Source organism: Leopardus geoffroyi, chromosome A2, assembly GCF_018350155.1.
Source record: "Leopardus geoffroyi isolate Oge1 chromosome A2, O.geoffroyi_Oge1_pat1.0, whole genome shotgun sequence".
Taxonomy (NCBI): Eukaryota; Metazoa; Chordata; class Mammalia; order Carnivora; family Felidae; genus Leopardus; species Leopardus geoffroyi.
The window spans coordinates 8,103,876-8,126,388 of NC_059331.1; the positions used below are offsets into that span (position 1 = coordinate 8,103,876).

A 22,513-nucleotide genomic window follows, 5' to 3' on the forward strand; every position below is an offset into this window, starting at 1 on the left:
TCTGGCCCCATCTCTGTAGTCCTGGGTGGGGTGGGCTGGGCTGGGAGCATGCTGGGAACAAGGGAGCTGAAGGATGAAACTTGAACTCCCCTATCGGTTGGAAGTAGGACCCTGGGAGGGGGTACTTTCTGCAGGATTCTTTCCTGGCCCTTGTCAGGGTGCTCTTGGGGTCAGCTCCCAAGCAAAAGTCTGCAAATTGGGGGCCCTCTGTGGAGCCTGATCAGGCCTTTGGGCAGCCCTGAGAAGCCTCGGTTTGCTCATCTATCCAGTGGGCAAACTCCACTCTTTGCCCGGATTCAGGAAGCTGCTGATGAATGAGAACTGGCAGTGAGCCCTCCAGGGGTGTTTGGTTCTTTCTTCTCCCTTCCCCCGCCTCTTGCCCTTCTGCCTCCCAGATGGGCTGTCACTTCTCCATTCTGGGAACGGCTCCATTTGTGCCTGTGGCTGCCAAATGATAACATCCCAGTCATCATCATCGTTGTTGTTGTTGTTGTTGTTGTTGTTGTTATCTGCAGTAAGGGTTAATGTTCATCTCGAAGGCTCCAGGCTGAGTTCAGTTTGTCAGCCTCTCGGATCCCACAGGGAGTGAGAGGGGTGGAGGTTCTGTTACCCCACCTTAGACACGAGCAGGAAGGCTCAGAAAAGCCTCATCCTTGGCCCAAGGGCACCAGGCTAGTGCTCAGTGGTGCCCAGCCCCACCCTGCCTTCCCAGAGGCCTGGAGTTTTGCTCTCAGCGGCATGAATTTCCTCCTTTGCTGCTTTGTCTCTGGCACCTTGCCTGTTGTCCACTGTGGCGGAAAGGTGTGGACCTGGGGTCAGCTGGGCCGGGGCTGAGCCTTGGGCTGGGCTGTGGGCCCCTTTGCATGGTTATTTTCCTGCCTGCCCGCCCAGGCTTTAACTGGACACACAGCAAAGTTCTGTCTGTTTCATTTGCCTGGTGACCTCCTCGCACAGGTTGTCTGGCCTCTCTGAGCCTCAGTTCCCCCCCCCCCCCCAAAAAACAGGGTGATGGTCCCTCAACTTGCCATTCTGTAGTGACCTGATTTGTTGAAAGTGCTTACTTAGCACGGTGCCTGGCACACGGTAGGTCGGCACGGCCAGGCTGTTATTCACCATGCTGGTCCCTCCCATATCAGCAGCAAACACTAATCAGAATTAAAGTGCTTTCAAGTTATGCACTGGACTGCATTTAAGCCTTCTGAGGCTGACACTGCTATGGTCCCATTTTACAGAGCAGACAACCGAGGCTCAGCTGAGCCCTCTTGCTCAGAGCTGTTCAGTGAGGAATTGGGGGCTCTGTGTTGGGGACCTTGGGTCTCTCTTCCCTGCCCGCCTCTCCTCAGTGTCTCTGCCCCTGGCCTTTCTCTCTTATCCACCCACCCAGCCATCTAGTACCGAGCTGGCTCCTGTGGCAACCTTCTCCCAGAAGCCTGCAATGTGACCTTGATCATTAAGAGCATTAGTTCAGGGCCTGAGAGCCAAAGTTTTAAAAAAGCTTCTCGGTTATGGGTTGCTCAAATGGAGCTAACTTCTTTTTCTTTCCGGAGTGTGGGTAAGGTTTCTTAGCTACCAAGCCTTGCCACAGGGGGACAGTGGGCTGGCCCTCGCTTTGAATCCCACTCCTCCTTCTTGTGAGTTTGGCCAAACTGTTGCAGCTGAGGACCTGTTTCCTTCTTTGCGTTGTAGACCTTTACAGATGACATCTTGGCTAGTTTCAAAGAACAAATGAGAGAGTAGTTCCAGGGCCTGTTCCCAGGGGGTCAGCACGGGCTGCTCTGTTTCATTGCCTCCTCCTTGTTGGTTTTCTAAGACTGTGGTCCAAGCAAGATAGCTCAGCCTGTACCAACTCAGCCTGTACCGGGTTGCAGATCAGTGGCCCTGGGGGCTGAAGCCTGCTTGCTGGTCTTTTGTTTCACCTGCATGGTGTTTAAAATACTTTGTTCTTAGTTAGCTACCAACATTTAAATTTTGCATCAAAATTCAGGTTTTTGCAATGCTTAGCAAACACCCAAAGAGCCTCAGAGTCTAGTGGTGTAATAACACGGGCTCTGGGCCTTAGGCCAGGCTTCATCGTGTTTGCCTGTGTGACTTTGGCCAAGTGGACTCGGGTTCCTTTTCCGTAAAATGGGGTGGTAACTACCAGGCACTCCCTGGGCCGACTGTGTGAGTTAACATGTGTTGAGTGCATTGACCCTATACCCATGGCAGCTGTCGTTTTAGTCGTCATATTCTGCCCTTCCTGGGCCTGGGACTTGCTTGGCACCAAGTGCCTGGATCTCAGAAGCAGCAGCCACCGGCTGCCATGTCAGATCAGGAGTGGCCACGTGTGCTGCCCCACTCCCCACTACTCCCTAGTACTCGCCCAGGCTCATTTTACATTTGCCTGGAGACTCCTGGCCCTAGAAACTTTTGAGTTTCAGACCCTTGGCTTGTCTGCCCTGTAACAGCACGTGGCCCTAAGGAGGGGGGAGGATGAGCCTCTCTGGTGACCCTGGTCGTTGAGCCTCCGCAGCTAAATGGAGGGAGGAACTTGAGAAATTTTTCCTTGGGAGAAGAACAGGAGGAGGCTGAGGTTGAGGCCTCCAGCTGAGAATCCCCCAGGCCTGGGCTTGTTCCTGTGAGCCTTTCCTCTTTGAGCCTCAGTGTCCCCAGCTGGGAAATGGGGCTGTTAACGGCATCCACTTATAAGCCCCTTGCCTTATAAGTTGGGTGTGTTTCATCTCGTAGGGCAGGTGAAGTCACCTGGTGCCTGTCCTTGAGGGTGGAGTGAGGACTAAATGGCTTGGAAGGGTGTCTAGCACGGGAAAAGTGCTTAAAGCGCTGTGCAGGTTTCATTTGTTCTTGAAAAATGTTTTCTAAACACTCTGTGTCCTTGCCGGGGGCCCTGTTCTGTGGCTACGGGACACAGCCCTGAGCAAGATACCAAAACCCCCACCCGGGGGAGCTGGCCTTCCAGCAGGGGGCCGATAAGGAAGAAACAGGCCTGAAGTTGAAAGCTGTTAAGGAAAAGAAAAGCAGGCTCCGGGAGAGGGCAGGGGGAGGCGAGGGTTTTAAATGGGGGTGTCAGGGAAGGAAGGCCTCTTTAGGAAAGTGACATCTGAGTAGAGACTTAAGGAGGTGGGGGGGAGCCACCAGTGGAGATTTGCTGGGGGAGCATCCCAGGCTGTGGGAACAGCCAGTGCAAAGACCCTGAGGTGAAGGTATGCCTGGAGGCCAGTATAGCAAGAGAGTTGGGGGAGATAAGGTTAGCAGGGACTGGGGTCCAGTGGGGGCCAGGGAGGGCTCTGAGCAGAGGGACGGCTGTGGTGGTTCCATTCCGGACCTGGTCCTGGGCAAGCTGAGGGCCCTCGCCTTTGATTTTCAGCTTTACCTGGATTATCTCAGTGAGCGGGACCCAGCCGCCAACTCACAAATGACCTAGTGCCATTTTTCTTTTAGCAAGAATCAGCTGCCCCATGGGTCTCTACCGTCTCTGGCTACATTTCCATTTGATCTTTGGTGATGGGTCCCTCCAGGAGACATGGCTACACCACGGGACTGCTGTCTGGCACACGGTGGGTGCCGGACGAATCCTTGTCAGGTGACTGTTGGCACCTTAGGTCCCTACCAGGCTGAGGGGTATAGGCACGTGGTCCGCTGCTTGGGCTGGTTTGTCCCTTCGGGGATCTTGCAAATGAAAGCTGCTGTTTTCCGTCGTTTCTCTTTTGGTGCGTACCTGAAGTTGCTTTGCCTGGGTGGTCTGTAGTACCTGGGTCAGCCTGAATGGGGGAGAGTCCTGGAGGTGCCCGGGGGAATGTGGCTGTCCGTGCGCGGCCACACATTGGCTGAATGACCTCACTTCTCTGGGCCTCAGTTCCCTCGTCTGGAAAATGGGGATCACGATGTTCCCTCTCTCCTGGGAGCGGGCTGAGGAGCAAATGAGCTAACCCTTGTGAAATTGGAGATCCCTGTGAGTTGTAAAAGCCCTGGGTGTGAGGACTCTTTTCCCGTAAAGAAACGGAATTCATAATTACCTGTTAATATAAAACCCACCTCATTTTATAAAATTTTTTAAAAGTTTATTTATTTATTTTTGAGAGGGAGAGAGAGAGAGAGAGAGAGGGGAAGGCACGGGGAGAGAGAATCCCAAGCAGGCTCCGCACTGTCCGGATGGAGCCCGATGTGGGACTCGAACTCACAAACCATGAAATCATGACCCGAGCTGAAACAAAGAGTCGGACGCTTAACCAACTGAGCCACCCAGGCATCCCCAAAGCACCTTATTTTATTTTATTTTGTTTTGTTTTGTTTTGTTTTATTTTTTTACTTTTTATTTTTCCAAAGCAACTTATTTTAGCCCAAACACTGAGTGAGTGCCTCTCCGTGCAGGCGGGCATCATTCTGGCTTTAGCTCTGAGCATGTAACCGGAACTAGCCAGTGAGCCAGATCCTGAAATGTTGGCGGGAGCCTGTTACTGCTGTGTTTCTAGGTGGAAATGGTGGCTGCGGACAAATATTTGGCTGTGAGAGTTACTGATGCTCATTTAGTGGATGGTGGTGGGAGATTGGGAGCAGAAATGCCCAACAGTAGCGGATTAGCTAGACAAACAGTGCGTCGGACAGCCAGCTCGGAAACAGCTACTCAGAATGATCTAGAAGAGGATTTAATGACCCAGAAAGCTGTGTAAGACCTGTTAGTTTCCAGACCCAGGGGAAGGGTGATCTCCTCTTGTTCTAAGCGGTTGTAGTCTCGGAGCATAACGCCAGGGAAGAGATATGCCTCCCGAACTCCACCTGTGGGTTGTCTGCCCGTGTGGTTCTTGGTTGGGTTTTGCTAGCTGGGATTATGTTTCCAGCCCAGGAGACCGATTTCTCCAAAGCTCAGATCTGGGCCGCCGAGTATCTTTGCAGAGTTATTTGTCCAGGGATAATGGCCCTTGCTAGGTACACAGATTGAAATCCCCCGGTCGTAAGCCGGTCGTTTCCGGGTGAGGGGCAGGGGACGACCTTGTGGACGGCTCTGGATTTCAGAGTGTTCAGAGGCACTGGTTGCGGGAGGGGCTGTTTGGAATGGAGCCATGTGTCTCTCCAGGTGTTTGCATTTGGATCAGGGCCACGTCTGCCAAGCTTCTGCCCAGATTTGAATGAAAACGCCGAAATTACAGGGCCCTCGATTGCAGAAAAAAATCGGAACATCGGCTAACCCTTAATTTACTGGGGTTGCTAACCACATGCTGTAATTAAGCCCTTATTGTGTGAAAGCTCTGGGAAAATGCAAGCCAATAACGAGATATTTATAGGGCATTCGCTACGATCTGAATAAAAGGAAAAAATTGCCTTGCCTCTGAAGCAAGAAGGCGCTGGAGAGAAAAGACTCCTGCTTCTGGGTGCGTTCTGGGTTCCTGTTAGTGTCGGCAGGGAGGCCTCTGCTGGGTGTGGGGGGCTTTCCCTCTTGCAGTCACCCTCAGCTTGAACAGGGAGCCGGGTGGCTCATTTGGTTTCACCTGCGGCTGGATGTTCACGACACAGTAAGAGGTGATGTTTGTGGAGAATCACTCTGTGCCATACCCTGGGGACACTGGACCATGCAGTCCCAGCAGCCCTGGGGTGCTGCTCTTAGCATCCTTGATTTACAGGTGAAGAAACTGAGGCCGGAGAGGGGAACTGACTCGAAGTCACACAGGGAGGAGCTCAGGAGCCAGGCCTCTAGCTGGGACAGTGTCCCCCAGAGCCAGATGCTCGGGGACGTCAGGGATGGCAAGGCGTGGAGTGAATAGTGGACGCCGTGGCATTTGTGTCTGTGGATGGGGCCGAGGTGACGGAGCGAGCAGCTTCTGGCTTTCGGCACCCTTCGAGGTTGTTAGCTGTGTGCCCGGCTGGCACGCCTTCAGTGGCACCTGCCGGGCCAGGTGGTCGGAACCCGGCCGGCACCAAGAAGGGCAGAGATCGGGTGAAAGGTTAAATGAACAGCTTTCTGGGGAGGGAGAGAGTGGCGGGGTGGAGGCTGCTTCAGACAGGTGGTCAGCCGGTGCCCCGAGATGGAGCCAGCCCCTCCAAGACCCCAGGGAACGGTGTCCCAGGCAGAGGGAAGGGCACGAACAGAGGGCTTCACGTACCGGCCTGCCTTGTACCTGCTGTCCTCTTAGAAAAGGGACTGAGGCGGAGGTGAGACCCAGGAGGCATGTGAGGGTCGGGAAAGTGCCCATGGGAGGCCTACTCTCCCTGCATTTGAATTATGCAAGTAGAACACCAAAGACCCTGTTCTTGTGCAGAGGGAAACTGACCGATGGGGAAGAACGCACCGCCAGCCCTGTCCCGCCCTCGTGGCTCCACGTGGGAACGCCATGGTCAGGTTGGGGTGGATCCTGCCAGACCCCTCTTGCGTATTTGTGTCCAGGTGTCCTTGCCGGGACAAATATATGGCACTGCCAGCAGTTGGTTCTTTTTCAGCATATCTGCTTTCTAGAACTGGGGCCACCCCACTTACGTGGCTTGGCAACTTGCTTTCCAACCACTTAACGCATCCCAGAGGTCTTGCTGTGTTGGAGTTTCCTGCCCCTCCCCCCCCCCCCCCCCCCCCCCCCCCCCCCCGCCCCCAGAGGGGTAAGGAATGGAAGAAAGGGACCCGCGGCAGTTGCTGTGACTGTCCTGATGAGAAATGACAGCATCCTCTGTGTGCCATGATCCACGCTGGGGCCTCAGGGCAAGGCACCTTACTCGCTTTGAGGCCCGTACTTGATCGCTGTTTACTGGTGAGGAAACTGAGTCAGAGAGGCTGGCCCAAGGATGCTGGGGCTGCGGGGGGCCAAACCTGAACCCAGAACCTCAAACTTTCTCAGGAGGCCTCCCCCAGTGGGCCTGTTGGCCCGTACCTAGAGTAGCACCCTTGACCCTTGGCCCAGCTTCATCAAGTTGGTTTTCACTCCTCCTGCGATGTCTGTACCTCAGAGTGACCTCAGAGATTTCTGGAACCAGGCCAGGTGTGGAGGAATAATCCAGACCTTCCTTGGGTCCTTGCGGGGCCGGGTGCACCCCTCAGTTGCTTGATGGGCCTCCTTCAGTGGCAGTCGGGGTGGCTCTGGTCTTTTTGTCCCACACCGAATGGACCTCCCGCGTCTTTGATGCAGTCGCGTGTGAGCTCGACACTGAGCGCTGTCTGGGGGTCATTTCGGGTCGGTCCCGTTTTACAGATGAGGCGGCTGAGGGGCAGGGGTGGGGCAGGCAGGTGGGGGCCTCCAAGTCCCCGTGCCTGCCCACTGTTCCTTCACCCAGCATCTGTCTCCAGCGGAGAATGGGGCCACGAGAGCAAGCAGCAGGGGCTGGGTTTGGATGGGGGTGCTGCCACGAGTAGGCCCCAAGAGGTTCTTGTCCTCTCTTCTGCTTCTCGGCACAGTGAGAGTGGGAGGAGGCACGTGGAAGACAGAGGTTCTGATGGGGAGCTTTGGGCCGGAGTGGTGGTCAGGGAGTGCTTCCTGGACGAGGCAGTAGGTCTTTCTGTCGAGGTGAGGGAGGGCGGGCAGGAGCTGGCGTGGAGCAGACCGGCGACCGCTCCATTTGTACCTTTGTGCCCCTCCTGCCTGGCTGTGGGTCCCCGCTCGGGCCCTGTTATTCGTAGGCCCTTTCCTTTCCCTTTCCTGTTCTAATTTTAATTTCCAGTAGGTTAGCATACAGCGTTATGCTGGTTTCAGGCGTAGAATATAGTGATCCGGCCCGTCCGTACGTGAGCCGGTGCGCATCCCCAGTGCCCCCCGTGATCCTCCCTTCTCCACAGCTGCGTAGTGCTCATGGTACACAGACCAGCTTCTCGGTGGCCGGTGTCGAGCCTCCTCCTAGTCGCCTAGTCCCGGGATTTGCCCACGGACGCGGCACGCCTGTGGAGAAGGCGGGAGGGGAGGACGCGGGACGGCGGCAGCTCCGCGTGTGCGATCCTCACCTTCCCGGCCGCGGCGGCCAAGACGCCGCAAGCGGCTGCTTCGCTGGGGTTGGCGTGGGGCTGGTCGGGGGTTCCTCCCCGGTGCCCCACGTCAGCACGTCCTGAACCGGAGCGGTCGTCTCCATCCTGCCTTCTTGGCTCCTGCCCCCGCCCCCCCACCCCCACTGGGTGCCTGTGGACCCGAGTTAGGGCACGACCCTCCTCTGCACACGACCCTCCCTGGCTCCCACCTCACTTGGGGTAAAAGCCTGACTTCTCTCGCGGCCCCTGTCACCGCCCGCCCTCACCTCCTGCCATTCTCTCCTCCTTCACCCCTCTGGCCACGCGGCCTGCTCCCCAGACCCCCCGGGCTCACTCTCCCCTGTGGCCTTTCTCTGCCTTCAGTCACATCTCCTCTGTGTCCAGAGTTCTGCGTGACCTGTGCTGCCCCTGTCTTCTTGGTTCCCTGCTGAAACCTCACCTCTGTGCCAGGTGGTCCCTTACCTACCCCGGCTCACACAGGGCCTGGCACTCTCTCAGACCCCTGCCCTGATGTGTTTTCTTCAGAGCTCTTTTTCTTTTTAATGTTTGTTTATTTGAGAGAGAGACAGAGAATCCCAAGCAGGCTCCATACTTTCAGTGCAGAGGGGGCTCCGACTCATGGACCAGGAGATCGTGACCTGAGCTGAAATCAAAAGCTGGTCGCAGGGGCGCCTGGGTGGCTCAGTAGGTTGTGCCCGACTCTTGATTTCAGCTCAGGCCGTGATCTCATGGTTGGTGAGTTCAAGCCCTGCGTCAGGCTCGGTGTTGACGGTGAGGAAACAGCTTGGGATTCTCTCTCCCCCTCTCTCTTTGCCCCTTCCCCCCCCCCCCCCGACCCCGCCCACCCAAATAAAAAAAAAGTCAGATGCTTAACTGATGGAGCCACCCAGGCGCCCCTCTTCAAAGCTGTTATTAGCACCTGAACTTATTTTCATTATTAGTTTACTCTCTGTCCCACCAGAATGGGAGGTTCTCACGGGCAGGGGTTTGTGTCTGTGTGTTCATTGCTGCCCTGCTATGTAGTAGGATCATGCATATTTGTTGAATGGATGTATCTAGAAACCAGAATTGGATTCGTTTCGCTGCACAGACGACGTTCATTGAGAAGGGGCCCGGAGGACACACCAGGACTCATCACTGGGGCGCACAGCGGTGAGGTGGGGTGTGGGGTGCTCTAGGGAGAACAGAAGCAGGCACCTTGTCTTTACAGGAAGGGCTGTGATTTGTCTGTTGACACCGAGTAATGACAGTACTGTGCTGAGACCCTGAGGCCAGCCAAGCGTGGATGTCTCTCTGCTCTGGCTTCTCCAGCTGTAAGGGGGCCCCACCCTGGGCTGGGGCAACTGAGGCCCCTCCGGGCTGCCGGTGTGCTACCCGTTTAATTCTTGCCGTGTGCCTGGGTGCGGGTTGAACACATTCGCTGCGGGGCCCCGAGGTCTGTGAAGGCAGGTTGTCCGAGTGCCCACTTGGACCAGAGCAGAACCACAGAAAGGAGGCCACGAGGGGGTCATCCTCCCACAGGGAGCCAGGGGGAGATGTCATAAAAATAACAGCGCGCGGGGCCGGACCCCTCCCCGGGCCAACTTAAAACTCGGGGGGATTCTGGTCATGAGCTGCAGCACGGAAAACTGATGCTCTGTAGTGGGAGACTTCCTTTGGCTAAAGTTGAACCTGTTCAGACCACAGACCCGTGGGGTGTGGACAAGTGGCCAGGAGAGCTCCCCAGGCCCCTGGTGACACCCCCACACCCAGATGTAGGAGGAGGCGTCCTGGAGACTCCGCTCCATGATACACATTTTCCCAGCGATAAGAGTCTTAGGGACTGGCAGGCTGGCTGGCGAGCAAAGCAAGCAGGAACTGTCCCAGCTGGGGTGACACCCGCCTGCTGGGTGATACACCCTGGCACGGCCAGGCCAGCCCTGGAGGAAGCCCCCGTGGTGGGTGTGGGACACAGCCCTGTCTGTCCCAGGCCACGGGGCCTCTGTGTTCTGTGCTGATCGACAGGGTCCTCTGGAGGGTCACAGCCTCCTTGTCTAGGAGGCCCCCAGCTGGCCCTGTGGCCAGGGAGCCAGTGGTTTTAAGGAGGGTACCTTCAAACGTGGTTCTGTTACCTGGGGGGGGGGGGGGGGGGGGGCGATGGAGTGCTAGGGATCCAGCAGTCAGGATTGGGGGGCTGTGACCAGAGACCATGAGCCGTCCTCTCAGCTTGAGGAGGGATGCTTCCTGTGGTTTGGGTTGGCATGTCTTGTCTTGCAATACTAAGTTCCCCTCACGTGGGTAGAAGCTGTTTAGACGGAAGTCCGGCTTCTATGGCGTCTGCCCCGCTGACATCTCTTGGTGGCAGGGCCTGGCACAGGTCCCTGGGGAGCCCAGGGCAGGTGGCTGTCGGAGGTGGGGAGGCTCTGTCGGCACTGGGCCGACAACGACACATCAGCTTGATTTTTCTTCTCTTTTTAAATTTAAGGTTTGTTCATTGTAAAATAAAACGCGTTCCTTTCGGACGTGCGCAGAGAAAGGCAGAGGTTCCTGTTACCCTTTGTAGGGAACCATGTCCATCAGTGTGTGGCTCTTGCTAGATCCTTTTTCTGCATTTCTGTGCATAAACGTTCCCCATTCTCCCCGACACCATTATGAGCTCATGTGTGACAGTCCAGAGTCTTGCCATAATGTGTCCACCTCATGCCAAGTCCCTGCTCTTCAGTGTCTTGAGGAGTTTTTGCCTTTGTTTTATTTGTAATACATTTTTTTTTAACGTTCATTTATTTTTGAGACAGAGAGAGACAGAGCATGAATAGGGGAGGGGCAGAGAGAGAGGGAGACACAGAATCTGAAACAGGCTCCAGGCTCTGAGCTGTCAGCACAGAACCCGACGCAGGGCTCGAACTCACAGACTGTGAGATCATGACCTGAGCCGAAATCGGACGCTCAACCGACCGAGCCACCCAGGCGCCCCATACATTTTTTTTTTATTTGGGAACAGTTTTTTATTTACAGAAAATAAACAAGTTTTTAAGTTTTATGGCAAAGTTGCAAAGACAGCACAGAGGGCTCCCTTATCCCATCCTTCCCTGTGCTTACGTCTTACCTTACCATTGTACGTTTCTTACCACTGAGACATTAACTGTGGTAGATTGTTACCACTAAGGAAAGGCAGACTTTCTGCAGATTTCCCCAGTTTCCCCCTTATGTCCTTTTCCTGTCCCCGGACCCCACCCGGGGTGCCACTTTGCATTGGAGTTGCCGCTCCTCCTCCATCTTGCTGGTCGGTGACACAGCACCACTGACTTCCCTTGGTTTTCATGCCTTTGGCATTTAATAGAATGGCCTTCAATTTGGGTTTATCTGGGATTTCTATGATTAGACTGGCAGTCTGGGTGTGGGGAGAAGAATACCACAGAAGCCAGAAACCCTTCTCTCCACATCCTATTTGGGCTCCATGTTATCAACATGTCTTATCACGGTGATGTTGACCTTGATCTCTGGGTTAAGGTGGTGTCGATCAGCGGTGATGTTGACCTTGATCTCTGGGTTAAGGTGGTGTCGATCAGCTCTCCCTACGGTAGTTAACTCTTTCTCTCCTTTCCATATACTATGCTTTGGAAGCACTAAAGTTTCTTTTCATTTTATTTAATTTTTTAATAATTTTTGAGTTTTTCTTTCTTTTTTTTTTTTGAGAGAGAGAGAGAGAGCACGTGCGTGCCTGAGCAAGTCGGGGGAAGGGTCAGTGGGCGAGGAGGACAGAGGATCCAAAGCAGGCTCTGCACTGACAGCAGTGAGATCGATGCAGGGCTCGAACTCACCAACTGTGAGAGCATGACCTGAGCTGAAACCAAGAGTCAGGCGCTCAGCCGACTGAGCCACCCAGGCGCCCCAAAGGTCCTTTTTAATATAATTGTTTAAATTGGTTAATACGTTCGGGGCGCCTGGGTGGCTCTGTCAGCTAAGCGTCTGACTTCGGCTCAGGTGATGATCTCACGGTGGTCCGTGAGTTCGAGCCCGGCGTCAGTCTCTGTGCTGTCAGTTCAGAGCCTGGAGTCTGCTTCAGATTCTCTGTTTCCCTCTCTCTCTGCCCCTCCCCCGCCCCCGCTCATGCTCTCTCTCTATCAAAAAATGAATAAACGTTAAAAAAAAATTTTTAAATCGGTAATAATATGGCACCAAGTTCAAAAATACCAGAAAGGATGGAGAGAGAGAGAGAGAGAGGCCTTGCTACCTGCCTGCCCCTACAGCTGGCTCCTTCACGGCTGACCACCCTTCCTGGTTGCTCTGTGCCCTCCCAGGCTCGGTACAAACAGAAGCAGACACGCGTGTGTTTATTCCCTCCTCCCCCATACACACTTTTACACGCTGTTGGGAGCAGGGAGATTCTTACTTGACAGCATTTCTTGGAGATCTTAGTGTATCCACAGCACATAGAGAGCCTGCCCATTTGGCTTGTTTTCCACCCTCGAGGTATAATTTACATACCGTAAGCCCTGCCCATTTTTATGTATAGCTCTCCTTTGACAAACAGCTGAGGTGTGTAACCATCACCACAATCAACACATGGAACCCTTCCAGGCCCTCCCGAAGTCCCCCTGTGCCCTTTTGTGGTCACTTCCTCTCCGCCCCCTGCACCCGGGCACCTGCTCCTTGCCCGAGTTCCCCGTCCTATGGTTTTGGCTTTTTCGGATTCTTGTGTAAATGGACTCATGTAGCTTTTGAGCTGTGTTTCATTCTGCATAACAGGTTGGAGCACCATCTAGGCTGAATGCGTGAGCCATTCAGTCCTTTTTATTGCTGAGGAGGAGTCCTTCATGGTATGGCTGGGCCACTGTCTGTTGAACCATTCAACTAAAGGACAGTGCGTTGTCTCCAGTTCCTGGTGATTATGAATAATGCTGATAGAAACATTCTTGTGCGTGTCTCTGTGTGACTCATAAATAGGAGACATTTCGAGTTAATTTTTGTATGATTTATGAGGTATAAACTGAGGTTATTTCTTTGCGTATGAATGTGCAATTGTGTCAGTATTGTCTATTGAAAAGACCTTCTTTTCCCCATTGAGGTTCCTGTGTCAGAAGTCAGTGGGCCATATTGGTGTGGGTCCGTTCTGGATTCTATTTTCTTTTCTTTTCTTTTTTTATTTTAGAGGGAGACCGCGAACGCGAGCAGGGAAGAGGGGAAAAGGGAGAGAGAATCTTAAGCAGGCTCCACGCTAAGCATGGAACCTGATGCGGGGCTCACGACCTTGGGATCATGACCTGAGCCGAAATCAAGAATTGCACACTCAACTGACTGAGCCACCCAAGCGCCTCTGGATTCTATTTTCTTTCTTTCTTTCTTTTTTAATGTTAATTACTATTATTTGTGAGAGAGAGAGAGAGAGAGAGAGCGTGCGCGCGAGTGGGAGAGGGGCAGAGAAGAGAGGGAGAGAATCTTAAGTAGGTTCCATGCCTGATGCTGAGCCTGACTTGGGACTCCATCCCACAACAGTGAGATCATGACCTGAGCCAAAATCGAGTCGGGCACTTAACCCGGGCGCCCTGATTTTCTTTTTTTTTTTTTTTTTTTTCAACGTTTATTTATTTTTGGGACAGAGAGAGACAGAGCATGAACGGGGGAGGGGCAGAGAGAGAGGGAGACACAGAATCGGAAACAGGCTCCAGGCTCTGAGCCATCAGCCCAGAGCCCGACGCGGGGCTCAAACTCACGGACCGCGAGATTGTGACCTGGCTGAAGTCGGACGCTTAACCGACTGCGCCACCCAGGCGCCCCCCCGATTTTCTAACATTGATCTGTGTGTCTGTCCTTTGGGCAAAACCACATTTCTTTATTACTTTATAATAAGTCTTTAAATCCTTTGTGATTCATTTTCAGAATTGTTTTGGCTAGTCTAGTTCCTTTGTCTTTACATAATAAGTTTTAGAATCAGCTTGTTGATTTCTCAAAAAGAAAAAAAATTCTCCATCTTGGTACATGGAGAGCTTTGCTATTAGTATTTCTATCTGTATCTTCTTTTTTTTTTTTTTTAATTTTTTTAGTTTATTTATTTTGAGACAGAGTGAGCATGAGCAGGGGAAGGACAGAGAGAGAGGGAGAGAGCGAATCCCAAGCGGGCTCCACACTGACAGTGCAGAGCCTGACGCGGGGCTCGGAACTCACGAACCACGAGATCATGACCTGAGCCGAAAACCAGGGGTCGGACGCTTAACTGACTGGCCACCCAGGCGCCCCACTCTCTGTATTATTCTATCTAACATCACTGCCCACCTGAACAAGGGCGGTTATCTCCTCCTAAGTCTTGTACCTTCCCACCTCCCTCCCTGCCCACCCCAGGCGTTCTCCCTATAGTGGCTGTAGAGGGGTCCTATTGAGAATATATTCTGCCTCTGCTCAGAACCCACCGTGGCCTCTCGTTCTCTCTGTATGAAAACTGAAGTCTTCGCTACCACCCGAAGGCCCTGCATGATCTCCTTGCGCCCCCATCCCCCCTACCGCTCCATCACCTCTCTCCCCTCTCTCCCTCATCTGCCCCTATTTCTCCCTTGTTCTGTTTTGTCTATACTGGGGTCCTCACTGTTCTTCAAACATGTGAAATACATTCCCTCCTCAGGGCCTTTGCACATGCCATTTTCTCTGCCTGGGAAGCTCTTTTCCTTGAGATAACCTGATGGATCATCTGTCACCTCCATCAGGCCTGTGGTCAGATGTCTCCTCCTCAACAGGGCCTGCCTGGCCCCACTGCTAAAATGCCTCCACCCTGTTACTCCATCCTCCTGCCCTGCTTAATTTTTCTTGGAAGCACTTGTCCCTCCCTGTCATTGTTCTCTTTATGTATTTGGTTTGTTGTCCACCACCACCCAGTAGAAGGTGAGCACCCTGTTGGTGGGGCCTTGTTCCTGGGTGTGCCCCAGCCCTTTGCATGGTGCCTGGTGTGTATTCGATGCTCTAGAAACCCGTCTCCAAGTAAAGTAACCTTGGGTCTCAGCCACCGAGTGGTCCTCACTCCGCAGAGGCCGCTGAGCTTGCTGTGTGCCCCGCCACAACCTGGGCTCCTGCCCGGTTGGTTGCCCCTTGGAGTTAGGCCCAGTGGGGGAGGTACACACCAGTCAGGCACACAGAAAACTGGAGGTGGTGACTAAGGTCAGGGTCACAGAGGGGCTGAGGCTGTGGGAGGGCAGGATGAGGACTGGCCACAGTCAGGCCTGAGCCTTTCTGGGAGGGTTTGTGTGGGTGAGCAGTGGTTTTGTCTTAAAAAAAAATTAAAAAAAAATTTTTTTTTCACGTTTATTCATTTTTGAGAGACAGAGAACAGAGGGTGGGCAGGGGAGGGGCAGAGAGAGAGGGAGACAATCTGAAGCAGGCTCCAGGCTCTAAGCTGTCAGCACAGAGCCTGATGCAGGGCTCGAACTCATTGACCACGAGATCATGACCTGAGCCAAAGTCGGACACCCAACCGACTGAACCACCCAGGCACCCCATCTTACATATTTTTTAAATGTTTATTTTTGAGAGAGAGTGAGAGAGAGTACATATGTGCGCACTTGAGAAAGAGAGAGAGAGAGAGAGAGAGAAAGAGATCAGGGGAGGGGCAGAGAGGTAGGGGGACATAGGATCCAAAGCACACTCTATGCTGGCCGTGGAGAGCCTGATGTGAGCCTCGAAATGACAAACCATGAGATCGTGACCTAAGCCGGAGTCGGACCTTAACTGACTGAGCCACCCAGGTGCCCCTTAAATGTTTTATTTTAAATATTTATTTTGAGAGTGCATACACCTGTGAGCAAGGGTGGGCCAGAGAGTGAGGGAGAGAGAGAGAGAATCCCAAGCAGGCTCTGTGCTGTCAGTGCTGAGCCCGGAACAGGGCTCGATCTCATGACCATGAGATCCTGACCTGAGCCGAAATCACGAGTCGGTGGCTTAACCGACTGAGCCACCCAGGTGCCCCCGCAGCGGTTTTTATCTTAAAGATAGTTGATGGACTTGCTCCCTTGTTGGTACATGGGTTGCTCTTGTGCTTTTTGTTTTAAAATAGCATCTTTAGGGGCGCCTGGGTGGCTCGGTCAGTTAAGCGTCCGACTTTGGCTCAGGTCATGATCTCACGGTCCGTGGGTTCGAGCCCCGCGTCGGGCTCTGTGCTGACAGCTCAGAGCCTGGAGCCTGTTTCAGATTCTGTGTCTCCCTCTCTCTGTGACCCTCCCCCGCTCATGCTCTGTCTCTCTCTGTCTCAAAAATAAATAAACGTTAAAAAAATTAAAAAATAAATAAATAAAATAGCATCTTTAACTGAAATATAATTCACATACCATAAAATTCCTCCTTTTAAAGTGTAACCATTAGGTAATTTTTAGCATATTCCCGGAGTTGTGCAACGATCACCACTAATTTCAGAACCTTTTCATGCCCCCCAAAAGACTCTGTACTCATCAGCGGTCACTCCCTACCCCCAGCAACTTGCAACCACGCATCTGCTTTCTGTGTATGAATTTGCCGGTTCTGGTCATCTTGCGTAAATGGAATCCTACGTTACCTGGTTTCTGTGTCTGGCTTCTTGTGCCACGTGTTCAAGATTCATCCTTGTCACAGCGTGTATGAGAACTCTATCCCTTTTCACGACTGGATAATATTCCATTGTACAGATGTGCACTTCTGGTTATTTGTTCCTTGGTTGACAGACTTTTGGCTCTTTTGCTTCTTGGCCGTCAGAAAGAGTGCTGCTGGTGCACATTTGTGTGCAGATTTTTGTGTGCACATGTGTTCATTTCTTTTGAGTAGCTACCCAAGAGTGGAATTGCTGAGCTGTATGGTGATCCTTCCGTTTAACCCAGAGAAACCCCTGGACAAACCCCAGAGAAAACCCCAGAGAAAACCACCGTTTTCCACGGTGACTGCACTGTTTTATGTCTGACCCGCTCTGGAGGAGGGTTCTGGTTTCTCCACCTCCTTGTCAACACTTGTTACTATCGGTCTTTTTTAATTTAGCTTCCTCGGGGGTAGGAAGTGGTGTTTTGCTCTTTTCTTTTCTTTTTTTTTTTTTTTTAAATTTCCCTAATGACTGATGTGTGCTTGATGGCCGTTTGTGTATCTTTGAAGAAATGTCTATTCAGCTCCATTGTCCATTTTTAGATTGGGTTATTTGTCTCTTGTTGATTTGTGAGAGTTCTTTATATCTGGTGTCAAGGCCAGTCCCTTATGGGATATATTTTCTTCCATTATGTGAGTTGTCTTTTTACTTTTTTCTTTTTTTTTCAATGTTCATTTATTTATTTTTGTGAGAGAAAGAGAGTGAGCGAGCAGGGGAGAGGCAGAGAGAGGGAGAGAGGGAATCCCAAGCAGGCTCTGCACTGTCAGCACGAGATCACGGAGCGTGAGATCATGATCTGAGCCAAAGTTGGACGCTTAACCGATGCCCTTCTTTTTACTCTCTTGATAGTGTCCTAGAAGGAGACAAATTTTATTTTGATGAAATGCCATTTATATGGTTTTTCTTTTATCATTTACGGTTTTGGGGTCATATCCAAGAAACTACTTGTCCAGTCCCTGAAGGTCATGAAACTTTACTCCTGTATTGTCTTTTATAACACTTTTTTTCTTTTATTTTTTGTCACCTAAATCTAAGCCTCCTGTGCTCCCTAAATGTGCCATGGAATAGGTTAGCTTGACACGAGGGCACCTCCACAACCTCATGAAAAATTCTGCGCGGTGAAATATACCGTAAAACACCACAAAATCCCCAACCCAGTGGCACACCCCATCTTAGGTATTTGGCTCTGAGAGACCCAAGGCTTATCTGAAGAAATGCTATCCTTAAGTTTCAGATAATTGCACACTTCACCTTTTGGCACAATTGCTTATTTTATGTCTAAGAACTGTGGTCTGAGAAGCTGTAGATATCTTTTTCTTTTTTATAATTTTTTGGTGTTTACTCATTTTTTGAGAGAGAGAAAGAGACACACAGCGAGTAGGGAGGGGCAGAGAGAGAGGGAGACAGAGAATCGGAAGCAGGCTCTAGGCTCCGAGCTATCAGCACAGAACCCGATGTGGAGCTCGAACTCACGGACTGTGAGATCATGACCTGAGCCAAAGTCATATGCTTAACCGACTGAGCTGCCCAGATGCCCCAAAGCTGTAGATATCTTAAAGGAAAAAAAAAAAAAAAAGTCAAAATCTTACTAAGACAACCTAGAATTACACTGGCCATTATGGGGAATGTTCCAGTTAGGCAAGGTCATTCTTTTTTTTCCAAATTTTAATTTATTTATTAACATTCTTTTATTCATTTTTTTTTTTCTGAGAGAGAGAGAGAGAGAGAGAAGGAGACACAGAATCCAAAGCAGTCTCCATGCTGTCAGTGTTGAACTGTGAGATCATGACCTGTGCTGTAGTCAGACGCTTAACTGATTGAGCCACCTAGGCGCTCCTCAAATTTTTATTTAAATTCTAGTTAGTTAACATACAGTGCCATGTTGGTTTCAGGCATAGAATTCAGTGACTCATCACTTACATACAACACCCAGCACTCATCACAGCAAGTGCCCTCCTTAGTACCCATCACCCATCTAGCCTGTTACCTACCCACCTCCCCTCCATTGGCTCTCAGTTTGTTCTTTATCTTTATAAATTTTTTTTTAAATATTTACTCATTTTTTTTTTTTTTTTTTAATTTTTTTTTCAACGTTTATTTATTTTTGGGACAGAGAGAGACAGAGCATGAACGGGGGAGGGGCAGAGAGAGAGGGAGACACAGAATCGGAAACAGGCTCCAGGCTCTGAGCCATCAGCCCAGAGCCCGACGCGGGGCTCGAACTCATGGACCGCGAGATCGTGACCTGGCTGAAGTCGGACGCTTAACCGACTGCGCCACCCAGGCGCCCCAATATTTACTCATTTTTGAGAGATAGAGAGACAGACAGACAGAGCATGAGTCGGGGAGGGGCAGAGAGAGAAGGAGACACAGAATCTGAAGCAGGCTCCAGGCTCTAAGCTGTCAGCACAGAGCCTGATGAGGGGCTCGAACCCATGAACTATGAGATCATGACCTGAGCTGAGGTCAGAGTCTTAACTGACTTAGCCACCTAGGCACCCCTGTTCTTTATCTTTAAAAGTCTCTCATGATTTGGTTCCCTCTCTCTTTTTCCCCTTCCCATATGTTCATTAGTTTTGTTTCTTTTTTTTTTTTTTTTTTTTTTTTTTTGAGCGAGAATGTGACTGGAGGAGGGACAGAGAAAGAGGGGACAGAGGATCTGAAGCAAGCTGTGTTACGACAGCAAAGAGGTCAATTCAGGGCTCAGACTCACGAACCATGAGATCATGACCTGAGCTGAAGTCAGATGCTTAACTGACTGAGCCACCCAGGCATCCTGGTTTTTAATTTCTTTCAACAATGTATGTTTTGGTTTTTTTTCAGTGTTCAGTGTACATTTTTTCACTTCTTAGATTAGATTTATTCCTAATATTTTATTCTTTTTGATGCCTTTGTAAATGGAACGGTTTTCTTAATTTCATTTTCAGATTGTTCATTGCTGGTGTATAATAATATAACTGATTTTTATATATTTATCTTTTATCCTGCAACCTTGCTGAACTCATTTATTGTCAAAAAAACAGGTTTTTTTGTGGGGTTTTTGGTAGATTCCGTAGCAGTTTCTGTAGACATGATCATGTCATCTGTGAATAGTTTCTTTCTTCCTTTGGATTTCTTTTTCTTGCTTAATTGCTTTGGCTAGAACCTCCAAAACAATGTTGAATAGAAGTAAGGGTGGACATCTTGTCTAGTTCCTGATCTTAGAGGGAAAGCTTTAAATGTTTTACCGTTAAATATGGTGATAGTTGTAGGTTTATGAGGAAAGGGTTGTAGATTTTGTCAAATGCTTTTTCTATTCAGATAGTCATATAGTTTTGTTATTTACTCTTACTATGGTGTATTGTACCGATTCATCTTGGCATTTTTGGACCATTATGGCTTTCCTGGGATAAGTCTCACTTGGCTATGATACATGATATTTTTTATATATTGCTGGATTTGGTTTACTTGTATTTTGTTGAGGACTTTTTTGTGTGTCTATATTAATATGAAGTATCAATCTGTTGTTTTCTGGTGGTTTTTGTCTAGCTTTGGTATCAGGATAATGCTGGCCTCATAGAACCAGTTAGGAAGTGTTCTTTCCTTTTCCAATTTTTTGGGGAGTTTGTGAAGGATCAGTGTTAAACCTTCTTTAAGTGTTTGTTACAATTTACCCATGAAGTCATTTGGACCTGTGCTTTTTTATGGGGGGGGGGGAGTTTCTGAGCATAATTTCAGTCTCTTTGGGGAGCCTGGGTCAGTCAGTTAAGCATCCAACTCTTGATTTTGGCTCAGGTTTGTGAGTTTGGACCCCGCTTGTGTGAGTTCAGGCCCTGTGTTGGGCTTTGTGCTGATAGTACAGAGCCTGCTTGGGATTGGTTCTCTCCCTCTCTCTCTGCCCCTTCCCTGCTTGTGCACACATGTGCTCTCTCTCTCAAAATAAATAAAACTTAAAAAAATTCAATCTCCTTACTTGTTATAGGTCTATTCAGATTTCTTTTACCTTTTTTTTTTTTTTTTTTTTTTTTTTTTAGGATTTTATTTTTGGGGCACCTGGGTGGATCCAGTAGGTTGAGCCGCCGACTTTGCTCAGGTCATGATCTCATGATTCCTGGGCTTGAGCCCTGTGTTGGGCTCTATGCTGACAGCTCAGAGCCTGGAGCCTGCTTTGGATTCTGTGTCTCTCTCTTCCCCTCCCCTGCTTGTGCTTGCTCTCTCTCTCTCTCTCTCTCTCTCTCTCAGAAATGAATAAACATTAAATTTTTTTTTTAACGAAGATCTTATTTTTAAATAATCTCTATACCCAATTTGGGGCTTGAACCCACAACCCTTGGATTAAGAGTCACATGCTCAGGGTGCCTGGGTAACTCAGTCGGTTGAGCATCCGACTTTGGCTTGGGTCATGCATGATCTCACGGTTCGTATGTTCAAGCCCCACATCAGACTCTGTGCTGACAGCTTGGAGCCTGGAGCCAGCTTCCAATTCTGTGTCTCCCTCTCTCTCTGCTCCTTCCCCGCTTGCGCTCTGTTTCTCTCTCAAAAATAAAGATTAAAAAAAAAATAAAAAATAAATGTTATAGTGCCTACATCTATACATTTTCCTCTGCATGCTGCTTTTGCCAAAGCCTGTGAGTTTCGGCATTTTGCGTCTTCTTTTTCATTCCCCTCAAGATACTCTCTAATCTCCCTTAGGTTTTCCTCTTTGACTTGCTAGTTACTGAGGAATGTGTTGTTTAATTTCCACGCACTTGTGAATTTCCCCAAATTTCCTTTCGTTACTGATTTCTGATTTCACCCCGTGTGGTCAGAGAACGTACCTTATGTAATTTCTGCCCTTTGACATTTACTGAGTCCTGTTTTACGGCCTGTCCTGGAGGATGTTGCACGTGCCCTTGATACGAATGTGTTCTCTGCTGTCGTTGGGTGGGGCGTGCTGTGCAGGTTTGGTAGATCTCGTCGGTTTGTGGCGGTGGTGTTTCCTTGTTGACCTCTTGTTCAGTTGAAGGCGGGGGCCTGGCGTCTCCCAGCTACTCTTGTAGACTCCCCTCGGTTTCCCTCATCTCGTGCTCTCTTTACGACTGCACGGTCGTCTCTGGTCCAGCCCCGCCGTGCCACGTCCACTCCCTGTCCCCTCCTGACAGGCCACGGGAGTGAGGCGACAGGCTTGCTTGTCTGCTAGGCCCAGGGCTGGTCCCTAGGAGGGGGCTGCTGTGCTGGGGGGGGAGTAGATTTAGCATCGTCTCGCCCAATGTGCCAGGAGACACCGTTACAACAGGGTCCTCCTGGAGGTGCCAAGGAATGTCTCCCTTCCTGCCATCGTCCCTACCGACCAGTCTTGTGGAGGAGGGCCCTACGTGTGCCAGGGACTGGGGCTCACAGGACTCGTCCTTCTGATCCTCTGACAGCCTGACAGCGTGGGCACCGTTACTATCCCCATCTTACAGATGGAGAAACTGAGGTCCGGGGAGGAGAAGATCCTTGTTCAGGTCTCACAGCTGGACAGCTGCAGACTCTGTGCTTCCCACTGTCACGGACCTATCTGTCCCTACAGGGAGCGGTGACTGTCCGCCTTGTCCTCGGAGTTCAGGGCTCCTTTCCATCTTCGTTCCGGTAACATGGGGTGTAATGACCAGGATGGTGCCGGCAGACCGGGACAGGAAGAAGCCGTCTGGGTTGGTGGCGGAGGATGCCGTCAGCTTATGTGCCTTTGGTCCAGGTGACCACACGTCTTTACGTTCAGTTTCCCCGTCTGCGTCACGGGGTTGGCGAGAGCCCCTGTGAAGAGGGGGATGGAGACTTGTGTGCACAGGGCTCGGCTCAGCGTTTTGTTGTGTGCGCCCTCGGAGATGCCGGCCCCTCTTACGGGTCACTCCTCAGCGGGCATGTACCGAGCACCTGTTGTGTGCCAGGTGTTGTGCCGGGGGTGGGGGGCCAGGCAGTGAACGAAGGAGACGGCTTAGAGTGGGGACCAGTATGCAGGAAGGAAGCTTGGAGAGGAGGCAGAGCCTGGCCCGGGGAAGCAGTTAGGGAACCTC

General features: G+C 51.0%; 1 protein-coding gene across 18 annotated transcripts in view; it reads left to right on the forward strand.

The window, feature by feature from the left end:
• DNM2 (dynamin 2) overlaps positions 1 to 22,513 on the forward strand; it is a 90,532-nt gene that overhangs the window by 1,126 nt on the left and 66,893 nt on the right. Inside the window, exon 1 of one of the 18 annotated variants that reach the window (XM_045491927.1) lies at positions 22,079 to 22,194. The exons of the other annotated variants lie outside the window; for them this stretch is intronic. Within the exon in view, the coding sequence (XP_045347883.1) occupies positions 22,094 to 22,194 (101 nt within the window). The 5' untranslated portion in view covers positions 22,079 to 22,093. Of the gene's footprint in view, positions 1 to 22,078; positions 22,195 to 22,513 lie in introns of those variants that run through there. 18 annotated transcript variants of the gene reach the window in all.